We start from the raw sequence: 24,520 nt of genomic DNA, 5'->3' as shown, positions 1-24,520 counted from the left end.
GGTGAACTAAAAACTCTACTTTAGGTTGAGAGGGCAAAAGGCATATAATTCAATACACAACGGCAAAGTTTTACTTAACTTAAATACTCCCAACTGCATATTTATAACATCACAATTATTTTATGTAAGAGGAAAAAATCAAGAGAAAAAACCTCTTATGATAGTTGGAGAAAGACAATTCAACATACAAGACCACATTTTTACGTAATTTGAATATCAAATTTTGAATGTTGAACCTTATAAAACTTAAAGGAAATTAAGAATTTTTTTAGAAGTTTCAAAAGCATAAAGATGAAAAACATGAAGATTTGCTGAAAGTTACATAGGAATTCTGGTCATTATCTTCATACTAATCAACTTTTCCCTCTAAAAACAATAAAAATCTAAACTTAGGGACTTCCTTTTTAGTAATTTCTTCAAACCTCTCCTTATTAACAAGGTCTTCTATTTACGGCATTATTTGTTAGGTTTTAACCACACATTTAAACCTTCATACTTACAAAGTCTTCCTCCTCAAACTGTAATTTTTCCACCTTGTCTTCTTTCTTTTCTTCCCTAATCTCCGTAGGTGGCTTTTCTTGAAAGGCACAGCCTTTCCGCGAGTGGAAGCTGCCATTCCAGTGGCGATGGTTCCCTGTGCCACCCCCACTACGCTGGCTCATGCCATCATGACCTCGGGAAGAGCCATGCCAACCAGATAGGTTCCCTGTGATTCCAGCATATGCTCCCTTAGAGACACCAGAGTCCACAGAATCGTGGCGGAACAGGGAGGGCTGGTGCCAGGAATCTAGGATAGTAAGGACAAGTAACACATTAGATTTTTGCTTCCTGATCTGATTTACAGTACTACCAAAAGCCCTTCAGGGGACCTTTTAAAATAAAAGACTAAGTCCACAAAATTATCTTTTTCTTTTAATGTAATTTCTAGATGAGATCTTCAACTGAATAAATGACACATGAGAACACAAGGATGTGGGGCGCCTGGGTGGCTCAGTCGTTAAGCGTCTGCCTTCGGCTCAGGTCATGATCCCAGGGTCCTGGGATCAAGTCCCACATCGGGCTCCTTGCTCAGCGGGGAGCCTGCTTCTCCCTCTGCCGCTCCCTGCCACTCTGCCTACTTGTGATTCCTCTCTCTCTCTCTCTGTGTCAAATAAATAAATAAAATCTTTAAAAAAAAAAAAAGAACACAAGGATGTTGGAAAGCCAACGTAACTGAATAATGACAACTGGAAGATTTAACTGAGAAGCGTGTTTAAAAAACAGCTATCTGGGGCGCCTGGGTGGCTCAGTTGGTTAAACGACTGCCTTTGGCTCAGGTCATGACCCTGCAGTCGGGCTCCCTGCTCAGCAGGGAGTCTGCTTCTCCCTCTGACCCTATCCACTCTCATACTCTCTCTCTCAAATAAATAAATAAAATCTAAAACAAAAACAAAAACAAAAACAAACAACAGCATATCAAGATTATGGACATGCACCCCCTATGTGGGCTTGTCCTAACTGAGTAGCTTAAATATACTCATGGAAGTTGGGCATGGCTTACCTCCTGTAGTTCGAAGAGGTCCATTGTTAAAAAAGCCATCAGAGGAATTATGTCGACGACGGCTTACTCCAAATCTACGATCTCCTCGGGGTAGGTGCTCTCCGTGTTTTTCGAATGTGGCTGTAGGTGACTAAGATGATCAAGTATAGAGAAGCAAACCAATTAAGAAGGTATCAATCTCAGTGTCTTAGGTTTTGCATCAGCCTTTTAGAAAACAAGTAATAAGAAGAAACCCCCACAATGAGCATATGGGCCATAATAAGGGTATTATAGGCCTTTAAGTTAGAGAAGTCCTAGGTTACATATTCAGACAAAGATTGGGCACGTTCAGGGTGGTATGGTCGTAGACCTAGGTTACATATTCACTCATTAACTCATTTTCTGCGTCCCAGAAGGGGGGAAAAGGCAGCTACTTTAATTATTTGCATGAGAGAGGGTGGAAAAAAAACCCGTCGATATCCATTAAAATGAGCCCTCAAACTTTACACTTAAAGATATTAAGTTAACCTTGTAATAGGAAAGGAAAAGCAAGATGCCTACTTAAAAAAATTCTGAACAGCTTTATTACTTCTATAAATTATTCTGGAACTGGGGAGAAAGAAATGGTTTAAATACCAAAACACCTTGGTCATTAACAACTACACGGTTTTTATAGTTTTATAAAAAAACTTTTCTTTTTTTTTTTATTATGTTAGTCACCACACAATACATCATTAGTTTTTGATGTAGTGATCCACGATCCATTGTTTTCGTATAACACCCAGTGCTCCATGCAGTACGTGCCCTCCTTAATACCCATCACCGGGCTAACCAATCCCCCCTCCCCCCTCCCCTCTAAAACCCTGTTTGTTTCTCAGGTCCATAGTCTCTCATGGTTCATCTCTCCCTCCAATTCCCCCCGCCCATTTTTCCCTTCCTTCTTAATGTCCTCCTTGTTATTCCTTATGTTCCACAAATAAGTGAAACCATATGGTAATTGACTTTCTCTGCTTGACTTATTTCACTTAGCATAATCTCCTCCAGTCCCATCCATGTTGATGTAAAAGTTGGGTATTCATCTTTCCTGAAGGCTGAGTAATATTCCATTGTATATATGGACCACATCTTCTTTATCCATAAAAAACTTATTTCTAAACATTACTTAATATTCATAACAGTACTATAATTTGGCATCAGCTTCATTTTACTCATTTACACATGAGGAAAGAGGTCAGGGAGAATTAAGTCTTGTTATACAATGAAAAGGAAGCAGTTTGAAAAACACAGTTATAGATGAACTTTCATTCCCCTCCCTATTCCAAATAATTTTATTCTAAAACATTCTTTTTTTTTTTTTTAAGATTTTATTTATTTATTTGACAGAGAGAGAGACAGTGAGAGAGGGAACACAAGCAGGGGGAGTGGGAGGGAGAAGCAGGCTTCCTGCGGAGCAGGGAGCCCGATGCGGGGCTCGATCCCAGGACCCTGGGATCATGACCTGAGCCGAAGGCAGACGCCTAATGACTGAGCCACTGAGGCGCCCCTCCAGGACATTCTTTTATTAAATTATTTTATTTTATTATTTTTTAGAGCATTCTTTAGTTTCAAATGAGAGACCAAAGTCTAAAATAAAAGGCTGTAAAAAATATGGATATATCTGACAAAGGGGTAGAGGAAAACTACAGGTTGGGGCATAGACATCTTTACATCTATTTTCTTAGTTTTATAGTTTTTAGCTCTTTAATTTAGGTTATGATCCACTTCAGGTTTATTTGTGTGTGATATGAAGTAAAGGCTGAAGTCAAGGTTCTCACTCCCCCCCCACACGTATATATACATAATATATATATATATATATATATTATGTATATATATATCCAGTTCTAGAACCATTTGCTAAAAAGACTATCACTTCCGCATTAAATTACCTTGGAACTTTAGTCAAAAATCAACTGACTGTATATATAGGACTATTTTTGAATTCTCTATTCTTTGCTCTCACTGCTTTATGTCTATCCTTATCCCAACACTGCAGAACTTTACTTACTGCAGCTTTACTGGAAATAGTGAAATCTCATTTCCCAATTCTTTATACTTACTTCACTGTGCTAGATTATTCTTTGCAGATAATAAGATCTACATACTTTTAAATGCTTTCCTGGATCCCACACCTAATCCCTCAGGTCCACCGTCCCCAAGCTTTGGGTCAGATGATGTTAATTATGAGATCTTGGGAATTTCAAAAGGGCAATTCAAAATGAGGTTTAGAGCAAAAGGTTGCGGGTCTAGATAGATCAGGAACATCTGCCCCAAAATTCACATTTAAAAATAGGGAAAGGGTGCCTGGGTGGCTCAGTCACCTGGGTGTCTGACTCCTGATTTTGGCTTCTTGGGTGGTGATCTCAGGGTTGTGAGATAGAGCCCTGTGCTTGAGATTCTCTCTTTCCCTCGCCCTCTGCCCCTCCCCACCACTCTCAAGCGCGGGCAACTCTCTCTCTCTGAAATAAATAAATACAATCTTAAAAACAAAACAACAAAACAAAAACAAAAAACAGGGGAAGGCGCCTGAGTGGCTCAGTCGGTTAAGTGCCCAACTCTTGATTTCAGCTCGAGTCATGATCTCAAGGTTCTGGGATTGAACCCTGTGTTGGCTCCATGCTTAGTGTGGGGTGTGCTTGGGTTTCTCTCTCTCTCCCCTCTTCCTCTGCCCCTCCCCCATTTGTATTCTCTCTGTAAAATAATAAAGTATTTTTAAAAATAGGGAAGATAGGCCTTTTTTTTTTTGAGATTACATGTCAACTGTGTCCCTCCTCTATTAGTTGGCAAAATGGGAACCATTTTTAAGTTTATTAGCTTCCCAAAGGTTTCCTTTATCAATAACTGAGGCTGTTCTTTTTTTTTTTTTTTTTAAGATTTTATTTATTTATTTGAGAGAGAGAGCACAAGCAGGGGGAGAGGCAGGCGCCCAAGTGGGGCTTGATCCCAATACCCTGGGATCACGACCCAAGCCAAAGGCAGATGCTTAACCGACTGAGCCACCCAGGTGCCCCAATAATTGAGGCTGTTCTTCTGTACGTGACTAGGGCTACTTCACTCTATACGAACTGGTTGTTTTCACTTGTCTTTATTCCTAATGCAACATACATTTCCCCCCTGAAATTGTTACGTAGATTACCCCTAAAACATAATTTCTAGTATTTAATCTGAGATCCACGTAGTAGTCAATGTCTCTCCCTTTTCATCCTCCTCATCTACTACTATAGACAAATGTGCATTTACCCCAAGGGTCCATTTCCCCAAAAACCATTTCCCCTTTACCTCTGCCCCTCTATACTTAAGTAATAGGTTAGCAGATATGTTTTAGTTCCAAAGTGTAGTGCAGTTAATCCAGTAAATCTTTTTTTTAATAAAGATTTTATTTATTTATTTGAGAGAGAGAGAGAACAAGCATGAGTGGGGCATGGAGAGTGGGGGAAGAGGCAGAGGAAGAAGCAGACTCCCCGCTGAGTAGGGAGTCCTACATGGGGCTCGATCCCAGGACCCCGAGATCATGACCTGAGCCGAAGGCAGACACTTAACCAAGTGAATCACCCAGGCGCCCCTAATCCAGGAAGTCTTAAGTGTGCCACATGAGAAAAGCTTAGCATATAATGAAATAAGGGGAGGGGGAGATACTTGGCAATGGCAGGGCCCACAATGACTTCGACTGCCTAATTATTTATATCCTATTAAAAGAAATGTAGTAAGTCTATGAAAACATACTTTAAACCCTCAGGTAGGGTTGAATACACAAAAACACCTAGACTGCAAAACAGAGGCCATCAATAAGTTGGGGATAAAAAGAACTGATATTTGGAAGGTTACTAAAGGAATGAAGAACAGTACCTTAGCTGACTGTGGTGTTGAGAAATTTAGCCAAGCAGGAACAAAGTCATGCTGCGCCATTTAGGTCCAGTGTCTCTTTTCAGCAAGGTGAGGCATCCAACCTCATGGCCAGGATCTGAAAATGAGAAAACTCCAATCACTTATACTTGCAAGAACCTGATACCAATGTACAAAAGAGTCTGTGATTACTCTAAGCTCCCCTCTTTACAGAAAGACCTGCCACCTCTGAGCCTCTCTAAGACTACTTATCAGGCTCTATAACCTCAGAGAAGTTCTAAACAAAAGCAACAGTCCATGAATAATGACTATGAAAAACACATAAACAGAAAAATTTGACAGAGACCTGGAAGGTTATATGAAAACTGATGAATTCTTGAGTTTTAACAGAAGAACCTTAAGAATAAACATCTACTTAAAACTACTGGTACTTATGATAAGAGATTAACCTGCTTCAGGTACTCTGGTAACTTGTGGCAAAAGCAGAAAAGATCTTCCTAGAGAAGGAAGATAATAATCTCTCAAGAGTTGTTCTATTAGTTCACATTAATTCCCTCAAACACCCACTAGCATCAGTTTTCCTAGGAGATCCCCTGGTGTGGATACCACCCCACTAAAGCGCTCCAAAATTAAATACACCAGAAAACAGTAGCTATTTTCCATAATACATATACATACAGTCTTCTTCCAAAGTTAGAGATAGGAGAATATTTACCCCAGAGTGTAACCTCTGTGGTCCTGTTTCCCGAACTCCTTGAGTCTGCCAGCTGGATTTCCCACGAGGTTCTCTTGTTAAAAGGGTGCTTAAATAGGCTGGCCAGCAGCACGCCTTGTGATAAAGCACAAGGAAGCCAGGCTCTGTATGTATCACTCTTTCAAGTCCCCTCAATTGCTCATCTTAAACTTTATCTAGTTCCTGACACGTTTCCAAAAAGGGGAAGGGGAAAGGGGAAGGGGAAGGGGAACATAAAAAGTATTTGTTACATTTAAAAAATGGGGGGAAGGGGAAAGAGCTATGTCTATGTTCACCTCATTCAACTTCCTTGAGTGATGGCACTATGATGTTGCTTAAATAGATAATACATGGACATTTGCACATTGAGTGCAAACACTGTTCATAACCAGGTCATAGCTGGAAACACAGGTGAACTCCTGTGTGGGCAAATGATGCCATCAAAGCAACAGATCAAGAATATAACATTAAAGAGCTATAAAAGATCTTCTGAGCAGTCAATTCCAGTGACAAAATATCCACATAACAAAGCCCTTAATTTACAAATCTCATTATTCCTACAGAGCTGCTAGAAAGTGTGCAGATATGTATTTATATCTGTTTTATTCTTCAAAATCTAAGGACATGAAATCTTGTTTTTAATCAGACAGGAACTTAATATGTTTTCCTCCAAAGAATAGCAGCTTTCAAGGCAAATTTTTTGGGTTATATAAAGCTCCCAAATGTATCTTCTTTTTCTTTGGTCTTCACTATTTAAATTCACAGCAAAATTAAAACAAGTAGAAAGAAAGAAGTTAAGGAGTAGTCAAGGAGTAAAACAGTTCCAAAGTGAGGTTTTCTTCTCTTCAGTTTTCTCTATTTCACTTGTTCTGCCTCTTCCTGAAGACTGAATTGAGCTGGAAGGTGATATGAAGAGTCTTCTACTGCTTTAGTACAGTAGTCATTATTTTGGATCCATTTCAATAATTATTCAGTCATTTAAAAGGCCACAGGAATCTATCACTATAAATAAAAAAGCAAAATAACACAGTATCACAAGAGGCAAAATCATTGTTACATAGAATTGCTAAAATGAGATACAAATTATCAGTAAATAATAGGTACTAGTAATCAAAATTTTAAGTCCAATTTAGACATTAATTTAATGTGTCACCACCTATAATAACAACATAATTGGCTATAATTCTTTTAAGGATTTTTAAAGGATTTTAGACAGGTCACCTGAACAGAGTTTGTTTTATATAACCACATCTGTAATTAGCTATCAAATGTAATTCATAAATGCAGATTAGTCTGTTAGATTTACATTTTCTCTCATACACGTGAATAACTTGCTCTAAGTAATCACAAAGCCATATAACTTGCTTATTACCACAGTCATCAACTAATACCACCACAGCTAGATCTTTATTTTTTAAAAAAATATTTAATTAATTTATTTTGACAGAGAGAGTAAGAGAGAGAGCATGAGCACACAAGCAGGGGAAGCAGCAGGCAAAGGGAGAGGGAGAAGCAGGCTCCCTGCTGAGCGGGGAGAGCCCAATGTGGGACTCGATCCCAGGACCTTGGGATCATGAACTGAGCCAAAGGCAGATGCTTAACAGACTAAAGCCACCCAGGCGCCCCACATCTAGATCTTTAAAAACAAGTCATTTGTCACAGCATTCCTTCCTTTTCAGATATCTAGTTATCAACTGAGAGACTTAAGCTCTTAGGCTCTGACTTAAGATATACTGTAAAAGATGACATAAATATTTCTTTGGCAAATTCCCAACATTCTTCCAGGGGCTACAGAGTTTTTTGATGTAAGAGGCGGCTTGCATCTGTAGGCAATTCTGGTCTCTATTGGTAATAAAGTCTAGTTTGGAGGATATTTCTCATATAATAAATTGGCAGCCTTGCTCTACTGTTTTAAGTTCACAGGAATAAGAAATACCAAATTTGAGACAGTAAATACCTCTGTGGGGAAATGAAAGGAATCAAAAATGAGGTCTTGATGGCTTCAACTGCATCTGTAATGCCTCTTTCTTTCTTTTAGAATTTTTTTTTTTTTTTTAGATTTTATTTGTCAGAGAGAGAGAGAGCATGCACAAGCAGGAGGAATGGCAGGCAGAGGTAGAAGCAGGCTCCCTATTGATCAAGGAGCCCAATGCGGGACTTGATCCCAAGATGTTGGGATCATGACCTGGGCAGAGGCAGACGTTTAACCAGCTGAGCCACCCAGGCATGCCTGTAATGCATTACTTCTTAAGGTGAGTGATAGATACATGGCTATTCACTTGTTGTCTACACTTTTTTGTTTTTCTAAAGATTTTATTTATTTGTCAGAGAGAGAAAGAGAGCCCAAGCAGGGGGAGTGGCAGGCAGAGGGAGAAGCAGGCTCTTCGCTGAGCAAGGAGCCGGATGTGGGACTCAATCCCAGGAGCCTGGGATCATGACCTGAGCCACCCAGGCATCCCGTGTCTTCACTTTTTTAAAACATTTACCAGTTTATTAAAGAATATGATAAAAAATATGAATCAACAGCCAGATGTAAGAGATACTTAGGGTGAGGTGAGAAGTGTAAGAGCTTCTGAGCTCTCTCCAGGTGCGTTGCTCCCCCCAATCTCCACATGTTCACCATTCTCTACGCTTTTTATATACTTATAATACTTAAAAGAGTAGTAACAGAACAAGCATAAAAAAGTTAAGTAAAAGATTTGCAATTTATAAGGTGAATACATACATATACATACACATAGACGTATATCAATCACCCAGAGTACATATAGTCCTTCTGCACATATAGAAGTCATAAAAGCTGACCTTATACCAGCTAAAAGTCTCAGTTCCAAAGGATAAAATATTCTATGTTCTCAAGCATACTGTATTAAACTTAGAAAATAACTTTTCTCCTGAAGTTCCCACTCTCCTTCACCTTCCTGAAGAGATCCTGTCCAAAGCCATTAGGTGGGGCCAAGCAAGGTAAGATCTATGGGCAGCAGAGGCACAGAGCAGGGTGCTGGGGCCTAACCAGGATGTGAAGTATGTCCATGCAGGGTGAAGGACAGGGAAATGTGTGTATGGCAGTAGACCAGTGCAGGATGTCAGAGCCCATTAGGAAACATAAGGCGAATGTCCAAGTACGAGGGCAGCCCAATTGAGAGTGCAGGAGCCTGAGTAGAATGAGGAAGGCTCCTGGCGGAGGGACAAGGCCAAGCAAGTTGAGGGCTTCCATGCAGCAAAGTGCTTTGTACAGGTATTGCAAACTGGGTGTAGTAAGGAAGGAATTCATGTAAGAAGAGGTAACTGGAGTTAGTTACCTACTGGGTACTTGAAAGTACAGGAGTCAGACTTCTTACTGTGGGAGAAAGGATGAGCTGATAAAGAAACTTTCAAAACACTTAAGCAGAATTACAAAAAACCACTATGAATAAATCTGCAATATAATAGGTGAACAGTACTTAATGGAAAATAAGCTTTAAGAACACTTAAAAAAAAAAAAAGACTAAAGGGGCGGCTGGGTGGCTGAGTTGGTTAAGCTTTTGACTCTTGATTTCGGCTCAGGTCATCTCTCTCCCTCTCTCAAAAAACAAACAAAAAAACCAAAACCAAAATCAAAGCTAACCAAAATAAAACACCCCCCCCCCAAAAAAAAACCCCAAAAAACCAAGAAAGGAAAAAAAAAAAAAAAAAAAAAAAAAGAAGAAGAAAAAATGGAGATAATTTAAAAAATTTATAATTAAAAGAGTAATAGGAGACAAATTGGTAAAACTGCTTGGGGGAAAAAGATACATATAAAAAAGACAGCATAAAAAGGGGACATAGGGGCGCCTGGGTGGCTCAGTCATTAAGCGTCTGCCTTCGGCTCAGGTCATGATCCCGGGGTTCTGGGATGGAGCCCCCCGCATCGGGCTCCCTGCTCCGCGGGAAGCCTGCTTCTCCCTCTCCCACTCCCCCTGCTTGTGTTCCCTCTCTTGCTGTGTCTCTGTCAAACAAATAAAATCTTTCAAAAAAAAAAAAAAAGAAAAGAAAAAGGGGACATAAACACAACAGATTAAGAAATATGAGGAAAACAGGGGCGCCTGGGTGGCTCAGTTGGTTAAGCGACTGCCTTCGGCTCAGGTCATGATCCTGGAGTCCCTGGATCGAGTCCCGCATCGGGCTCCCTGCTCGGCAGGGAGTCTGCTTCGTCCTCCCTATCCCCTCTCATGTGTTCTCTCTCTCATTCTCTCTCTCTCAAATAAATAAATAAAATCTTTAAAAAAAAAAAAAAAAAAAAAATGAGGAAAACAATATCATGAGCAATTTATATGCTAATAAATTTGAAAATCTTAAACTAGATAATTTCTATTACCTGACAAATCTGGCACAGTAGAAACCTTGAACAGACCTGTATATACTATTATACAGCAAAGACACTTAAATGTGAATCAGGAAACTCTCCTTTTCAAAAGGGTCCCAGGTGAAGAAGAGAAGCTGAATCTCTGCCTGTAATTTGCTCTTGGTTAGCAAAGAGATGCCTCGTTAGTGAACTGGGACAGGGCGGTTAGCACTTTGGCCCAGACTTAAAGTTTGGACCAGCCTGCACAAAAGGAACAGCTAATTCAAGTACCATCCCTTGATATGGTTCAGTGGCCCAGGCCAGAGATTTTTAAAATCAGGAGTGATTGCAAGACACACTCTAGAAAAGACCAGCTTTTAATATAAACAAATTAAAAGAAGCCAATTCACAAAATATTTAGGAAGAAGAAAAATAAACAGAACTTCATAACTGATGGGATATGGGGGTGGGTGTAAAGGAGAAATATAGGCTCATTTCTAGCTTGTACAACTATGCAGATGACCATCATATCATTCGTTAATATAAGGAGTAAAAGCTGACTGGTTACTGTTCCTTCAGTGTAACTCAAGAGTTATTTTTTAAGATTTTATTTTTGGGGCGCCTGGGTGGCTCAGTCGTTAAGCGCCTGCCTTCGGCTCAGGTCGTGATCCCGGGGTCCTGGGATCGAGCCCCGCATCGGGCTCCCTGCTCCGCGGGAAGCCTGCTTCTCCCTCTCACTTCCCTTGCTTGTGTTCCCTCTCTCACGGTGTCTCTCTCTGTCAAATAAATAAATAAAATCTTTAAAAAAAAAAAAAAAAAAAGATTTTATTTTTAAGTAATCTCTACACCCTAATGTGGGGCTCAAACCCACAACGTGAGACCAAGAGTCGCATGTTCCACCAACCAAGCCAGCCAGGAATCCCCAGAATTGTTGTTTTGTTTTTTTTTTTTGATGTATGTCTATACCTGTAACTCCCAGTAATAAATATATAACAATAGCCATGTAATAGGTTTTTATGAACAAGACATAACTGCTGCATGATTTTTATCTTAAGAATCTTGGTTTAGGGGCACCTGGGTGGCTCAACTGGTTGAGCACAGCCTTTGGCTTGGGTCATGATCCCAGGATCCTGGGATCGAGTCCCGTATCAGCTCCCTGCTCAGCGGGGCATCTGTTTCTCCTTCTCCCTCTGCCTCCACTCATGTTCTCTCTCTCTCTCAAATGAATAAATAAAATCTTAAAAAAAAAAAAATCTTGGTTTAGGGGCACCTGGGTGGCTCAGTCAATTGAGCGTTAGACTCTTGATTCCGGTTCAGGTCATGATCTCCAGGTCCTGGAATTGAGCCCTGTGTCGGGCTCCATGCTCAGCACACAGTCTGCTTGTTCCTCTCCCTCTGCCCCCGCCACCCCCCGCCCCTGAGCATATGCTCACTTTTCTCTTTCAAATAATAAAATCTTAAAAAAAAAAAAAAAAAAGAATTTTGGTTTAAACCACAGAGAACTTGAAATTCAAGGCAAGGAGGTGAATCACCCATTAGGTTATTAAGCTGTTAGACACAAAGGAAAATACCTCAATTTTAAACATGAACAGTTCCGGGGCGCCTGGGTGGCTCAGTTGGTTAAGCGACTGCCTTCGGCTCAGGTCATGATCCTGGAGTCCTGGGATCGAGTCCCGCATCGGGCTCCCTGCTCAGCAAGGAGTCTGCTTCTCCCTCTGACCCTCCCCCCTCTCATGCTCGCTCTATCTCATTCTCTCTCTCAAATAAATAAATAAAATCTCAAAAAAAAAAAAAAAATTTAAACATGAACAGTTCCTTTTCAAACCCCACTAGGCACATTCCAGTCTCCCAACTGACACTTATATACCATCTTTTCAGTCAATTCTCAATTCCAAGTATCTCTAGCAGAGTCCCAGTTGAGGCAGTCATTGCAGAGGAAATATTAATTAGCAATGCTTTGCTACTGGTGTGAAAGTTCTAAAGCTGACATATATCCCATAACTACTTATCCACCATCCTGAATATACACTGACACCTAGGATGTAAAGTTATGTAAGAGTGTGGTCTATACACACATGTGCAGAGTATCTAGTGGGGAGGAGATAGATGACAAATGGGAGTGTTTAGTAAAAGGGAACAAATAAAAGATGAAAGAGGACAAAAAAGAAATTCCTGTTCTGGAAGCAAAAGATTAAAGAGAAACATTACAAAATGCCAATAATGGTTTTATTAGGATGGTGGAACTATGGGCATTTTGTTTTATCTTCCCTATTAGTCAATGTTTCTGTAATGAAATTACTTTGCTCTGCAATTTTTTGGAAAATTTTATTCTTTGGTGATGCCTTTTGGAGCTGTGGCTATCTTTCTTCTTCTTCTTCTTTTTTTTTTTTTTTAAAGAATTTTATTTTATTTATTTATTTTATTTATTTATTTGAGAAAGAGAGGGCACAAGAGGGGATAGGGTCAGAGGGAGAAGCAGACTCCCTGCCGAGCAGGGAGCCCAACGTGGGACTCGATCCCAGGACTCCAGGATCATGACCTGAGCCGAAGGCAGTAGCTTAACCAACTAAGCAACCCAGGCGCCTTGTGGCTATCTTTCTAGACTGACTAATTGAAGGGGCTCCTGCAAACTACTGAGAAATATGGAAAGGAAAAATACATCACTTAAAACTTCCTTAGAACTTTAAAAAACATTGCCCAAGATTAAGCTGGAGGGGAGATCAAGATTTTTAAAATATATATTATATATAAAATATGTATTATATTCACATATTAACATTTTATTAAATAATATATATATATATTTTAAAGTAGGCTCCACACCCAGCATGGAGCCCAACACGAGGCTTGAACTCAGAACCCTGAGATCAAGACCTGACCTGAGGGCGCCTGGGTGGCTTGGTTGGTTAAGCGTCTGCCTTGGGCTCATGTATGCCTAGCAATCTACAAAGTACTTCACAACATGATCTAATTTTATCCTTTATAATTAAGCTTGTAATGCAAGGAAAAAATGTCCCTGCCAAGGACTTTCCCTCAATCTCTTCTACCTTAGGCTCCCTTTACCACTGTGTTGATTTCAATCCATCATTTTCTTCACAGTCCAGCAGTGTCACCATCTACTACTCCTCCTAACTTCAACCTCTAGCTATACCGGTTTCACTTGAATTAACAACAACAACAACAACAAAAACAACCACACCCACTTCTCCCCCAGCTTTAAACAAAACCCCTTCCTAAAGTCTGTATTTCCCTCTAGGTATTTATGTTCACTTCCCTTCAGTCTTAATAAACTTCTATAAAGAGCAGTGTATCCTTAGTGTCTTCATTTTCTCACTTCTCCATTTATTCCTTGGGCCATAGCAAGGACTTGTTGAAGTGTGTCTAAAACTGTGTCCAAGCTACACCAAGAACATGTCCCAGTTTCACGTTTCACATGGTTCTAAGTTGTTGAGGGTGAAAAGGTCCAAATTTACTTCCAAGAGATCAATGTTACATATCTGAATAAAAGGAACATATCATAAAGTTTGAAAACGTGTTTTTTTAAAAAAAGAAATATATTAAACATATGTTGGGGGTTTATATTACCTTTTTTTTTTTTAATTTTTTTTTTTTAATTTTTTTTTTAAGATTTTATTTATTTATTTGAGAGAGAGAATGAAACAGAGAGAGCTTGAGAGGGTCAGAGGGAGAAGCAGACTCCCTGCCGAGCAGGGAGCCCGATGTGGGACTCGATCCCGGGACTCCAGGATCATGACCTGAGCCGAAGGCAGTGGCTTAACCAACTGAGCCACCCAGGCGCCCCCTTTTTTTTTTTTTTAAAGATTTTATTTATTTGTCAGGAGTGGGGGACAAGCAGGGGGAGTGGCAGGCAGAGGGGGAAGCAGGCTCCCTGCTGAGCAAGGAGCCCAATGCAGGACTCGATCCCAGGACCCCGGGATCATACCTGAGCCGAAGGCAGACGCGCAACTGACTGAGCCACCCAAGCCTCCCTATATTACATTTTCTTGACGAGGTATTCAGAACATGAAGAAACATTTCAATTAACTTTTGCTGAAAGATTTCAGATACTATATATTTACATTCATTTTTAAGTGTAAATCTTTCGTTCACATCAAACATCAAGCATTTCAATGCACATTTACTCATTCCTACCATATACTTATTTGCTTAACATAAAGTGACTTCGTGAATTCTACTGTTTCAAAAAGTTGCTAGCAAAATAATTCACACTCTTAAAAACAGAACACCTACATCTATATGTTAGGTAGGACAAGTGGTCCTGAAATGCAATCTAGGCTATAATGACTTAAACTTAATAAAAACAAAAACCACTTCATTTAATTCCAGTAATTTCTTGCCCTCAGATGCGGACATCCCATTTTAATTCTAAAGCATAATTATAAGCACATCTTCAACCATGAAATGAAATTTCTATTTCTACCTGCACTAGATGCAATAATTCAAAAGTTACTTCCATTTCACCACTGAGGTTTGGCTCTAATACAATTTTTTAAAAGTTTTATTCATTTATTTTAGAGAGAGAAAACATGCGTGGGGTGGGGGCAGGGTGAAGAGGGAGAATCCCAAGCAGACTCCACACTGAGTGGGGAGCCCGATGCAGTGCTTGATCTCACCACCCTGAGATCACAACCCAAGCGGAACTCAACAATCAGATGCTCAACTGACTGAGCCACCAAGGTGGCCCTCTAATATAAATTTTTTAAATAACCTATGGGAAAATCCAAAAATATGCAGTGTCTAATTTTTAACCAATCTTGTGTTTAATTTTAGCTTCATAAAGTTCCTGTAAGTACAAGAGTAATAGATATAGTCATTTGGTAAGCCTTCTTTAGAAAAGGCTTTTGGGTCTATCTCTTAGAAACTGACAAATTTAATGACTGGGTTACAAATCATTAAACAGATCAGGTAGTTTACAATCTGTGTACAGGCATACTTTGGAGATAGTATAGATTCAGTTCCAGACCATCACAAAAAAGCAAATATCACCACAGAGCTAGGTAAATGAATTCTTGGGTTTCATGGTACACCTAAGCTGTTTACACTATACTGTATTATAAAGTGTGAATAGCATTATGCTTAAAAAATAATGTACATATAGCTTAATTAAAAACACTGTATTGCTAAAAAATGCTAACCATCATCTGATTTTCCAACTAGTCATAATCTTTTTGCTGGTGGAGCGTCCTGACTTGGATTGTTGCTGCAGCTTCTACATTAGCACTTACTGCTTCACCTTGCACTTTTCTGTTACAGAGATGGTTTCTTTCCTCAATCTCATGAACCCACCTCTGCTGGCTTTGAACTTTTCTTCTGCAGCTTCCTCCCCTCTTTCGGCCTTCACAGAATTGAAGAGAGTTAGGGTCTTGCTCTGCATCAGGTTTTGGCATAAGGGAGTGTTACTATGGCTGGTTTGATCTTCTATTTGGGCCACTCAAACTTTCTTCATGTTAGCAATAAGGCCATTCTGCTTTCTTCACATTCATGTGTTCACTGCAGTAGCACTTTTAATTTTCTTCAAGAAGTTTTCCTTTAGTCACAGCTTGGCTAACTGTTTGGCTCAAGGGGCCTAGCTTTTGGCCTGTCTCAGCTTTCAACATGCCTTCCCCCCATGCTTAATCATTTATGGCTTTTGATTTAAAGTGAGACACCTGCAACTCTTCCTTTCACAGGAACACTCAGAGGCCATTGTGGGGTTATTAACTGGCCTAATTTCAACATTGTTGTGTCTCAGGGAATAGGGAGGCCTGAGGAGAGGGAGAGAAACGGGAGCAGTCAGAACAAACATTTATTAAGTTTGCCGTCTTAGTGATGCCCCAAAACAATTACAATGGTAACATCAAAGATCATTGATCACAGATCACCATAACAAATATAGTAATAATGAAAAAGTCTGAAACAGGGGCGACTGCGTGGCTCAGTTGGTTAAGAGTCTGCCTTCGGCTCAGGTCATGATTCCAGAGTCCTGGCACGCTCTCTCTCATGAACGCACTCTCAAATAAAATCTTTAAAAGAAAAAAAAGAAAAAGTTTGAAATATTGTGAGAATTACCAAAATGTGAGAGAGAGACAAGAAGTGAGAAAATGCTGTTGGAAAAATGGCACCAAAAGACTTGCTCAACACAAGGCTGCCATAAATCTTCAAATTGAAAAAAACGCAGAATCTGTGAAGTGCAGTAAAACAAGGTATGCCTGTATTTCACAGAACTGAAAAAGGATGTAACCTAGTTCTCAGCTAAGAGATCACTAAAAATAACTTTTGATGATGGACTGTGAAATGATTCTTGGTAAATAACTGAAAGAATTTAAAGAAGTGAGTGGCGCTGATGTAACAAACCATATACAACTTCTTAGAAATCACATTCAGGGGCACCTAGGTGGCTCAGTTGGTTAAGCAGCCAGGCTCTTGATTTTGGCTTGGGGCGTCTGGGTGGCTCAGTAAATTGAGCGACTGATTCTTGGTTTCAGCTTGGGTGGTGATCTCAGGGTCGTGGGAATCAGACCTATGTTAGGCTTGTGTTGAGTGTGGAGCCTGCCTGGGATTCTCTCTCTCCCTCTTCCTCTGCCCCTTCACTCCGCACTGTGCACACATGCACCCTCTCTCTCTCTCTCAAAAAAAGATTCTCTCTCCCTCTGCTCATGCTCTCTCTCTCAAATAAATAAAATCTTAAAAAAAAAGAAAAAAAAGAAAAGAAATCTCCCCCTCCCCCCCCCCCGGAGAGAGAGCACCCATAAGCTGGGGGGTGGGATGGGATGGGGGGGGGAGGGATAGAATCTTAAGCAGGCTCCACACCCAGCATGGAGCCTGATGTGGGTCTCGATTTCACAACCCTGAGATCATGACCTGAGCTGAAACCAAGAGTCAGATGCTTAACTGACTGAGCTACCCAGGTGCCCTGCCAATCCCCTCTTAAAATTCCTTCTCATGGTTTCCATCACATTACATCATTAGACGAGCAGTTTTCAGTGGTGGACTGCAGCAAGCTATATAAAATTTCAAAGTATGTTTCAAGGGTTGATACTGGTTGTAAATTTTATTTGGATAAGCAAAACATTAAAAAAAAATCCTAACAATACCACTTCATAAGAGAAAAGGCAATAAATGCTGTAAAAGACAGACAAATCTGGGAAAAAAGGACAGCTCATCTTAAGAAAAAAACAAGTTGGCATCCTTACACGTATACTCTTCATAAAGAGCTGGTGAAATCTTTCTCAGAGAGCAGCGTGAGTGGCAACCAATGCATTAAGATATCCTGGTCCTTTCCCTATGATCCCTGTGATTACTCCTTTTTCCTTTTGCCCTGTAAATATAATGGCTACTTAAAAGCTTTGATGCAGCACTTTTTTTGTTTCTCTGTAATTTCTTCACCATCTCACTCATTTTTAAGTCTTCAGTTCTCATCTCTAAGTGGGTCCCACTTCATGAAGCATTTTATCACACATATACCTATACTCAAGCATCTATCACAGTGCATTACATTTACCTGTTTATGTATTTATCTCCCCTACAAACAGGGCACACTTGGGTAGGGATTAATAGCAAATGGGATAATTTCTTAGTATAGATAGCATGCCCATTAAATAATAACTTCTTTTCTTAAGAGATGTTGACAATTTCATCAATTAGTATTCTCCTTTATCTTACTGTTAAAACCTCTCCTTGAACATTCCTTAAACTGCAGAGCCCAAGCCTATACCCATGTATATCTTCATATATTCACTGGCTTTAATAAGTCCTTTCTAAATCTCAGGATTTGAGGGGCACCAGGCTGGCTCAGTCAGTGGAGCATGCAGCTCTTGATCTCAGGGTCATGAGTTTGAGCCCCCCGTTGGGAATGGAGATTGCTTAAACAAACAAACAAACAAACAAACAAATCCCAGGATTTGAAAAGAAAACTTAGGTCTAAATGTCTACCACTTTCACTTCATCTAAAGGACTGAGTCACCCTACATAGTCTATAATCGCTTCCTGTCTGCACATCAATTTTTCCTCCTTAAGACCTCAATAAGGAGAATACCAGGGTTACTGGTGCATTGCTTAGTTCATCTTTAATCCATCCTCACGTACTTCACAGTACAGAAAAGAGCCCAAAGTCATTTTCTACCTTAGTATTTAAGTATTTTAGTTTTAGAGGAGACAAATTCCTACCTAAGAATTTCTAAAGGACATGAAATTTGAGCATGTCTTTTAATGTACTAAAAAGGGATACAGGACACCTTTAAGATTTTTTCCATTAACTAACTGCATTTCACATGTCACAGTTGCATGCGGCTAGTGACTACTATATTGTACACTGCAGCATAGACTTTGCAGAATCCTGTCCTGGATCCAATCAGACCAGTAGAAAGCCAGGCATTGATGGCTAGGAAGCTTTGACACAAATGTGTGGTTGTCTCTAGAACATCTATGTATGGAAGTTAAGGCATGCCTTATGTAAGCTTACCTAACACCAGCATTTACCTTGTTTTCTCTCTGCTTAATTTTTAAAAGTTACTTTTCATGTATTTTGCTTTGCTGTATTAAATGCATTTTTATGGGGCGCCTGGGTGGCTCAGTCGTTAAGCGTCTGCCTTCAGCTCAGGTCATGATCCCAGGGTCCTGGGATTGAGCCCCGCATCGGGCTCCCTGCTCGGCGGGAAGCCTGCTTCTCCCTCTCCCACTCCCCGTGCTTGTGTTCCCTCTCTCGCTGTGTCTCTCTCTGTCAAATAAATAAATAAAATTAAAAATAAATAAATAAATAAATAAAATAAATGCATTTTTATAAACAACAACAAAAAAAGACTTTTTTCCACTAGAGCATTTCTGTTAAGAAAGTACTTAATTCCATGGTTATTAATATGGATAAGTGAAGTCTGCTATTATATGATTAGGGTTCAATAAACAACAACAAAAAATCTATTTCTAGTATAAACTCAATAACAAAGTTATTTCTGTCAAAAGCCATAACTGGACATTTAACATATTACCTTGCCCACAGGAGATATGCATGTGATATGCAAGTGCTCTGAAATAATATAAAGCATGATATAAAACATTACCTTGAATTAATCACAAATTCATACTTTTCTTTTTTTAAGATTTTATTTATTTATTTGACAGAGAGAGACACAGCGAGAGAGGGAACACAAGCAGGGGGAGTGGGAGAGGGAGAAGCTGGGACTTGATCCCAGGACCCTGGGATCATGACCTGAGCCGAAGGCAGTCGCTTAACCGACTTAGCCACCCAGGCGCCCAAATTCATACTTTTAAAACCTGAGTCAAATCATGACATACTATTTTACACCTACTAAACTGGCAAAAACAAATTCTGAAACTATCAAGTGTTGGTAAAGATGTAAAGTGAACAAGAAATTCTTATATATTGCTGATGGGACTGTAAACCCATACAACCACTTTGGAAAAGTTTGGCAAATATAAAGTTGAAGTTGTGCCACCTCTATGACCCACCATTTTTTTAAAAAAGATTTATTTATTTTGGGGGGGGGCAGAGAGAGAGGGAGAATCTCACGCAGACTCCCTGCTAAGTGCGGAGCCTGATGCATGGCTGGATCCCATGACCCAAGCCGAAATCAAGAGTCAGAGGCCCAACCAATTGAGCCACCCAGGCACCCTGACCCACTAATTTTAATCACACATGAACACCACACAAAAAATATAAAACTGTTCATTATAGCACTGTATACAATAGACAAAAAATTAAATCACTAAATGTCCACCAACAGGATAATGATTAAATTGTGGTATATTTGTACAAGTACTGCATAGCAGGAAATGGTTAGATACACATAAACAAAACTGATGAAGCTCACAAAATTAAAAAAGTTGTAAAAACTGGCAGCTCTTTCTGCCCTTGGGTCCTATCCCCATGCTTTAATAAAAACACCTTTTTGTGGGCACCTGGGTGGCTCAGTTGGTTGAGCATCTGCCTTCGGCTCAGGTCACGATCTCAGGGTCCTGGGATCGAGTTCTACATCGGGCTCGCACTCAACTCGAAATCTGCTTCAGAATTCTCTCTCCCCCTCTGCCCCTCCCCCAGCTCACTTGTGCTCTCTCTCTCCCTTTCTAAAATAAATAAAGCTTTTAAAAAAATTAACTTTAGGGCGCCTGGGTGGCTCAGGCGTCTGCCTTCAACTCAGGTCATGATCCCAGGGTCCTGGGATTGGGTCCTGCATCGGGCTCCCTACTCAGTGGGGAATCTGCTTCTCCCTCTGCTTCTCCCCCCTTCTTGTGATCTCTCTCTCTCTCATGCTCTCTCTCTCAAGTAAATAAATAAAATCTTTTTAAAAAAAACCTAATTTTAAGTGGATCAAAGGCCTGAATGTAAGAGCTAAAAGTAAACATAAGAGTAAATCTTTGTGATCTTAGGTTAGGCAATGATCAATTAGATATCATCAAAATTAAAAATGTTTGTGCTTCAGGGGCACCAGGCTGGCGCGCTCAGAAGGGTGTGTGATTCTTGATCTCTGGGTTGTGAGTTTGAGTGCCATGTTGGGCGTAGAGATTAAATAAATAAAACTTAAAAAAAAAGTGTGCTTCAAAAGACAGACACCCTCAAGAAAGTGAAAAGACAACCCAAAGACTTAGATAAGATATTTAAACAACCCAAGTGTCTACACATGGATGAATGGATACAGAGGGGAGCCTGGGTGGCACTGTCGGTTAAGCGTCCAACTCTTGGTTTCAGCTCAGGCCGTGATCTCAGGGTTGTGAGATGGAGCCCTGCATCCGGCTCTGCACTCAGCAGGGAGTTTCTCTCTCCCTTTCCTTTTGCCCCTCCCCATTGCTTGCTCTCCCACTCTCTAAAAAATAAATCTCAAAAAAGAAAAGAAAGAAAATGTGTCACCCTCACCGCACGCAGAATATTATTAGCCATAAAAAAGAATGGGCGGCTCAGTTGGTTAAGTGTTTGCTTTTGACTCAGGTCATGATCCCAGAGTCCTGGGATTGAGCCCTGTGTCGGGCTCCCTGCTCAGCCAGGAGTCTGCTCATCTCTCTCCCTCTGCCCTGCTCATGCGAGCGCTCTCTCTCTCTCTCTCTCGCTAATAAATAAATAAAATTAAAAAAAAAAAAAAGGAAGAAATCTTCCCATTTGTGACAACACAGATGGACCTCAAAGGCATTATGCTAAGTGAAATAAGTCAAACAGAAAAAGACAAATACCGTATGATCTCTCTTATATGTGAAATCTACAAAAACACCAAAAGGTTTAAACTTCCAGTAATAAATTTCAGTCATGGGGATGTAACATACAACATGGTGATTATAATTATACTGCACTGCATAGTTGAAAGTGGCTGAGAGAGCTTAAAAGTTCTCATACCAGAGAAAAATTTTCTAGCAATGCATAGTGACAGATATTAACTAGACTTACTGTGATCATTTTACAACATACACAAATACCTTATCATTATGTTGTACACATGAAACAAATATAATGTTGCATGTCCACTGTGTATCAATAAAATAAAGAACTCTTGCAACTCGGCAATAAAAAGACAAATAACCCAATTAAGGGCGCCTGGGAGGCTCAGTCGTTGGGCGTCTGCCTTCGGCTCAGGTCATGGTCCCAGGATCCTGGGATCCAGCCCCGCATCGGGCTCCCTGCTCAGCGGGAAGTCTGCTTCTCCCTCTCTCACTCTCCCTGCTTGTGTTCCCGCTCTTGCTCTCTCTCTCTCTCTCTCAAATAAATAAATAAAATCTTAAAAAAAAAAAAGTGGACAGGGGAGGCTAGGTGGCTTAAGTTGGTTAAGTGTCCAACTCTTGATTTCGGCTCAGGTCGTGATCTCAGCGTTGTAAGACTGAGCCCTGAATTGGGCTCCACGTTCTGCAGCGAGTCTGTTTGAGATTCTTTCTCCCTCTGCCCCTCCCCCCACTTGTGTGTGCACTCTCTCTCTCAAATAAAATCTTTAAAAAATAAAAAATTTAAAAAGTAGACAAAGGATTTGAGTAAACATTTCTCCAAAGAAGATATTCAAAATACTACTAAGCATAGGAAAAGATGCTTAACATCATTAGCCACGAGGGAAATGCAAATCAAAACCACGAGATACTATTTCACACCCACTAAGATGGTTATAATAAAATATAGACATAATAACAAGTGTTGCTGAAGATGCAGAGAAACTGAAACCACCATACACTGTTGGTGGGAATGTATAATGCTGCAGGCTCCCTGAACACAGATTCTCAAAAAGTTAAACAGAGTTACCACAGGACCTAGCAATTGCACTCCAAAAAGATCCAAGAAAGATGTAAACATATGTTCACACAAAAGCTTGTACCTCATAGTTCATAGCAGCATTATTCATAATAAATAGCCACAGAGAGGCAACAATTCAAATGCCCATCAACTGATGACTAGATACACAAAATGTGGTATATTCATACAACAGAATAGGATACATCAATACAAACAAATAAAATACTGATACACAGTACAACCTGGATGAACCTTAAAAACATTATGCTAAGTGAGGAAAGTCAGACGTAAGAGATCACTTACTGTATAATTCTATATGAAAAGTCCAGAATAGGTAAATCCATAGAGACAGAAAAATCAGTGGTAGCCTACTGCTAATGATAATGGGGTTTCTTTTTGGGGTGATGAAAGCATTCTAAAATTTGACAGTGGCAGTGATTGTACAACTCTGTGAATATACTAAAAAAATCACTGAATTGTACACATTTATTTTTTAAATGATTTTATTTATTTATTTGACAGAGAGAGTGAGAGAGCACCCAAGTAGGCAGAGGGGCAGGCAGAGGGTGAGGGAGAAGCAGGCTCCCCGCTGAGCAGAGAGCCCGAAGCAGGGCTCAATACCAGGATGAGATCATGACCTGAGCCGAAGGCAGATGCTTACCGGACAGAGCCACCCAGGTGCACCTGAATTGTACACTTAAAATGTGTGAATTTGGGGCATCTGGGTGGCTCAGTCAGTTAACTGTCTGCCTTCAGCTCAGGTCATGATCTCAGGGTCCTGGGATTGAGCCCTGCATCGGGCTCCCTGCTCAGTGGGGAGTCTGCTTCTCCCTCTCCCTCTGCCCCTCCCCCTGCTCGTGCCTGCTCTCTCAAATAAAATCTTTTAAAAAATGTGAATTTTAGATTATGTAAATTATATCTCAATAAAGCTGTCTTTAAAAAAAATTAGGACAGTGATTGATAAGGGACTGGGAACTTCTAATGCAAAGTAACACCATGCAAATTATTTTCTTGTTGCAAGGAGAGAAGACTCACTGTTTAATATATGGATCAGACTACTATCACCTTAATCTAAGGCTCAATCTTAGCATTGTGAAAGTAGGTCAACGAGGTATTACGTGTTTTATAAATAAAATGCAGAATGATATACCTACGATGTATTCTGGCCAAAAATGTTTTGATGTGAATCTATCAAATTTTTAGATGTACACCTTAGAGAAAAATATAAGAATTAAAGAGACAAACTAAATGACAACACAGAACACAACTGTACAAAACCATTTCAGGATAGATAGAGCAGTCTCAAACTCAGTATCACTGAATAAGGACTATGCTAGATTAAAGAGACATAAGGAAATTAAAGTGTTACATGTAACAAGGTCTTGGATCAGATACTAGTATTGAATAGCTAGCTAGTACTGAATAGCTATCACCTGGGGGAATTCACTTATGTGTTTTTATTTTTTTTTAAGATTATTTATTTGAGGGCAGGGGAGGAGGGGCAGAGGGAGAGAATGTTCACGCAGACTCCCTGCTGAGCGTGGAGCCCAATTCCGTGACCCATGAGATCAAGACCTGAGCTGAAACCGAGTCAAATGCTTAACCACCGGAACAACCCAAGCGCCCCTGGGGGAATTTAAATTGCACCTGGATATTAGAAGAAATAAACATTTATTCACACTGAAGAATGGGTATTACCAACTAAAAAAGCAAGTTGCTGGGTGCCTGGCTGGCTCAGTCATTAAGCGTCTGCCTTCGGCTCAGGTCATGATCCCAGGGTCCTGGGATCAAGCCCTGCATCGGGCTCCCTGCTTGGCGGGGAGCCTGCTTCTCCCTCTCCTACTCCCCCTGCTTGTGTCCCCTCTC

General features: G+C 40.2%; 1 protein-coding gene across 4 annotated transcripts in view; it reads right to left on the bottom strand.

The window, feature by feature from the left end:
- The window catches only part of GPBP1L1 (GC-rich promoter binding protein 1 like 1), a 61,620-nt gene that overhangs the window by 28,312 nt on the left and 8,788 nt on the right, over nt 1-24,520 (bottom strand). For 3 of the 4 annotated variants that reach the window (XM_032430078.1, XM_032430064.1, XM_032430056.1), the window contains exons 2-5: nt 6,117-7,136; nt 5,405-5,519; nt 1,541-1,670; nt 501-787 (exon numbers count right to left, since the gene is read on the bottom strand). In XM_032430078.1, the coding sequence (XP_032285969.1) occupies nt 501-787; nt 1,541-1,670; nt 5,405-5,464 (477 nt within the window). In that variant the 5' untranslated portion in view covers nt 5,465-5,519; nt 6,117-7,136. Of the gene's footprint in view, nt 1-500; nt 788-1,540; nt 1,671-5,404; nt 5,520-6,116; nt 7,137-15,744; nt 16,203-24,520 lie in introns of all 4 variants that reach the window. The other variant, XM_032430070.1, reaches the window with a different exon arrangement.

This window comes from Phoca vitulina, unplaced genomic scaffold (genome assembly GCF_004348235.1).
Source record: "Phoca vitulina isolate PV1807 unplaced genomic scaffold, GSC_HSeal_1.0 scaffold2, whole genome shotgun sequence".
NCBI classification, from domain to species: domain Eukaryota; kingdom Metazoa; phylum Chordata; class Mammalia; order Carnivora; family Phocidae; genus Phoca; species Phoca vitulina.
The sequence above is the reverse complement of the archived record's forward strand: the minus strand, read 5'-3'. Positions and strand labels throughout refer to the sequence as shown.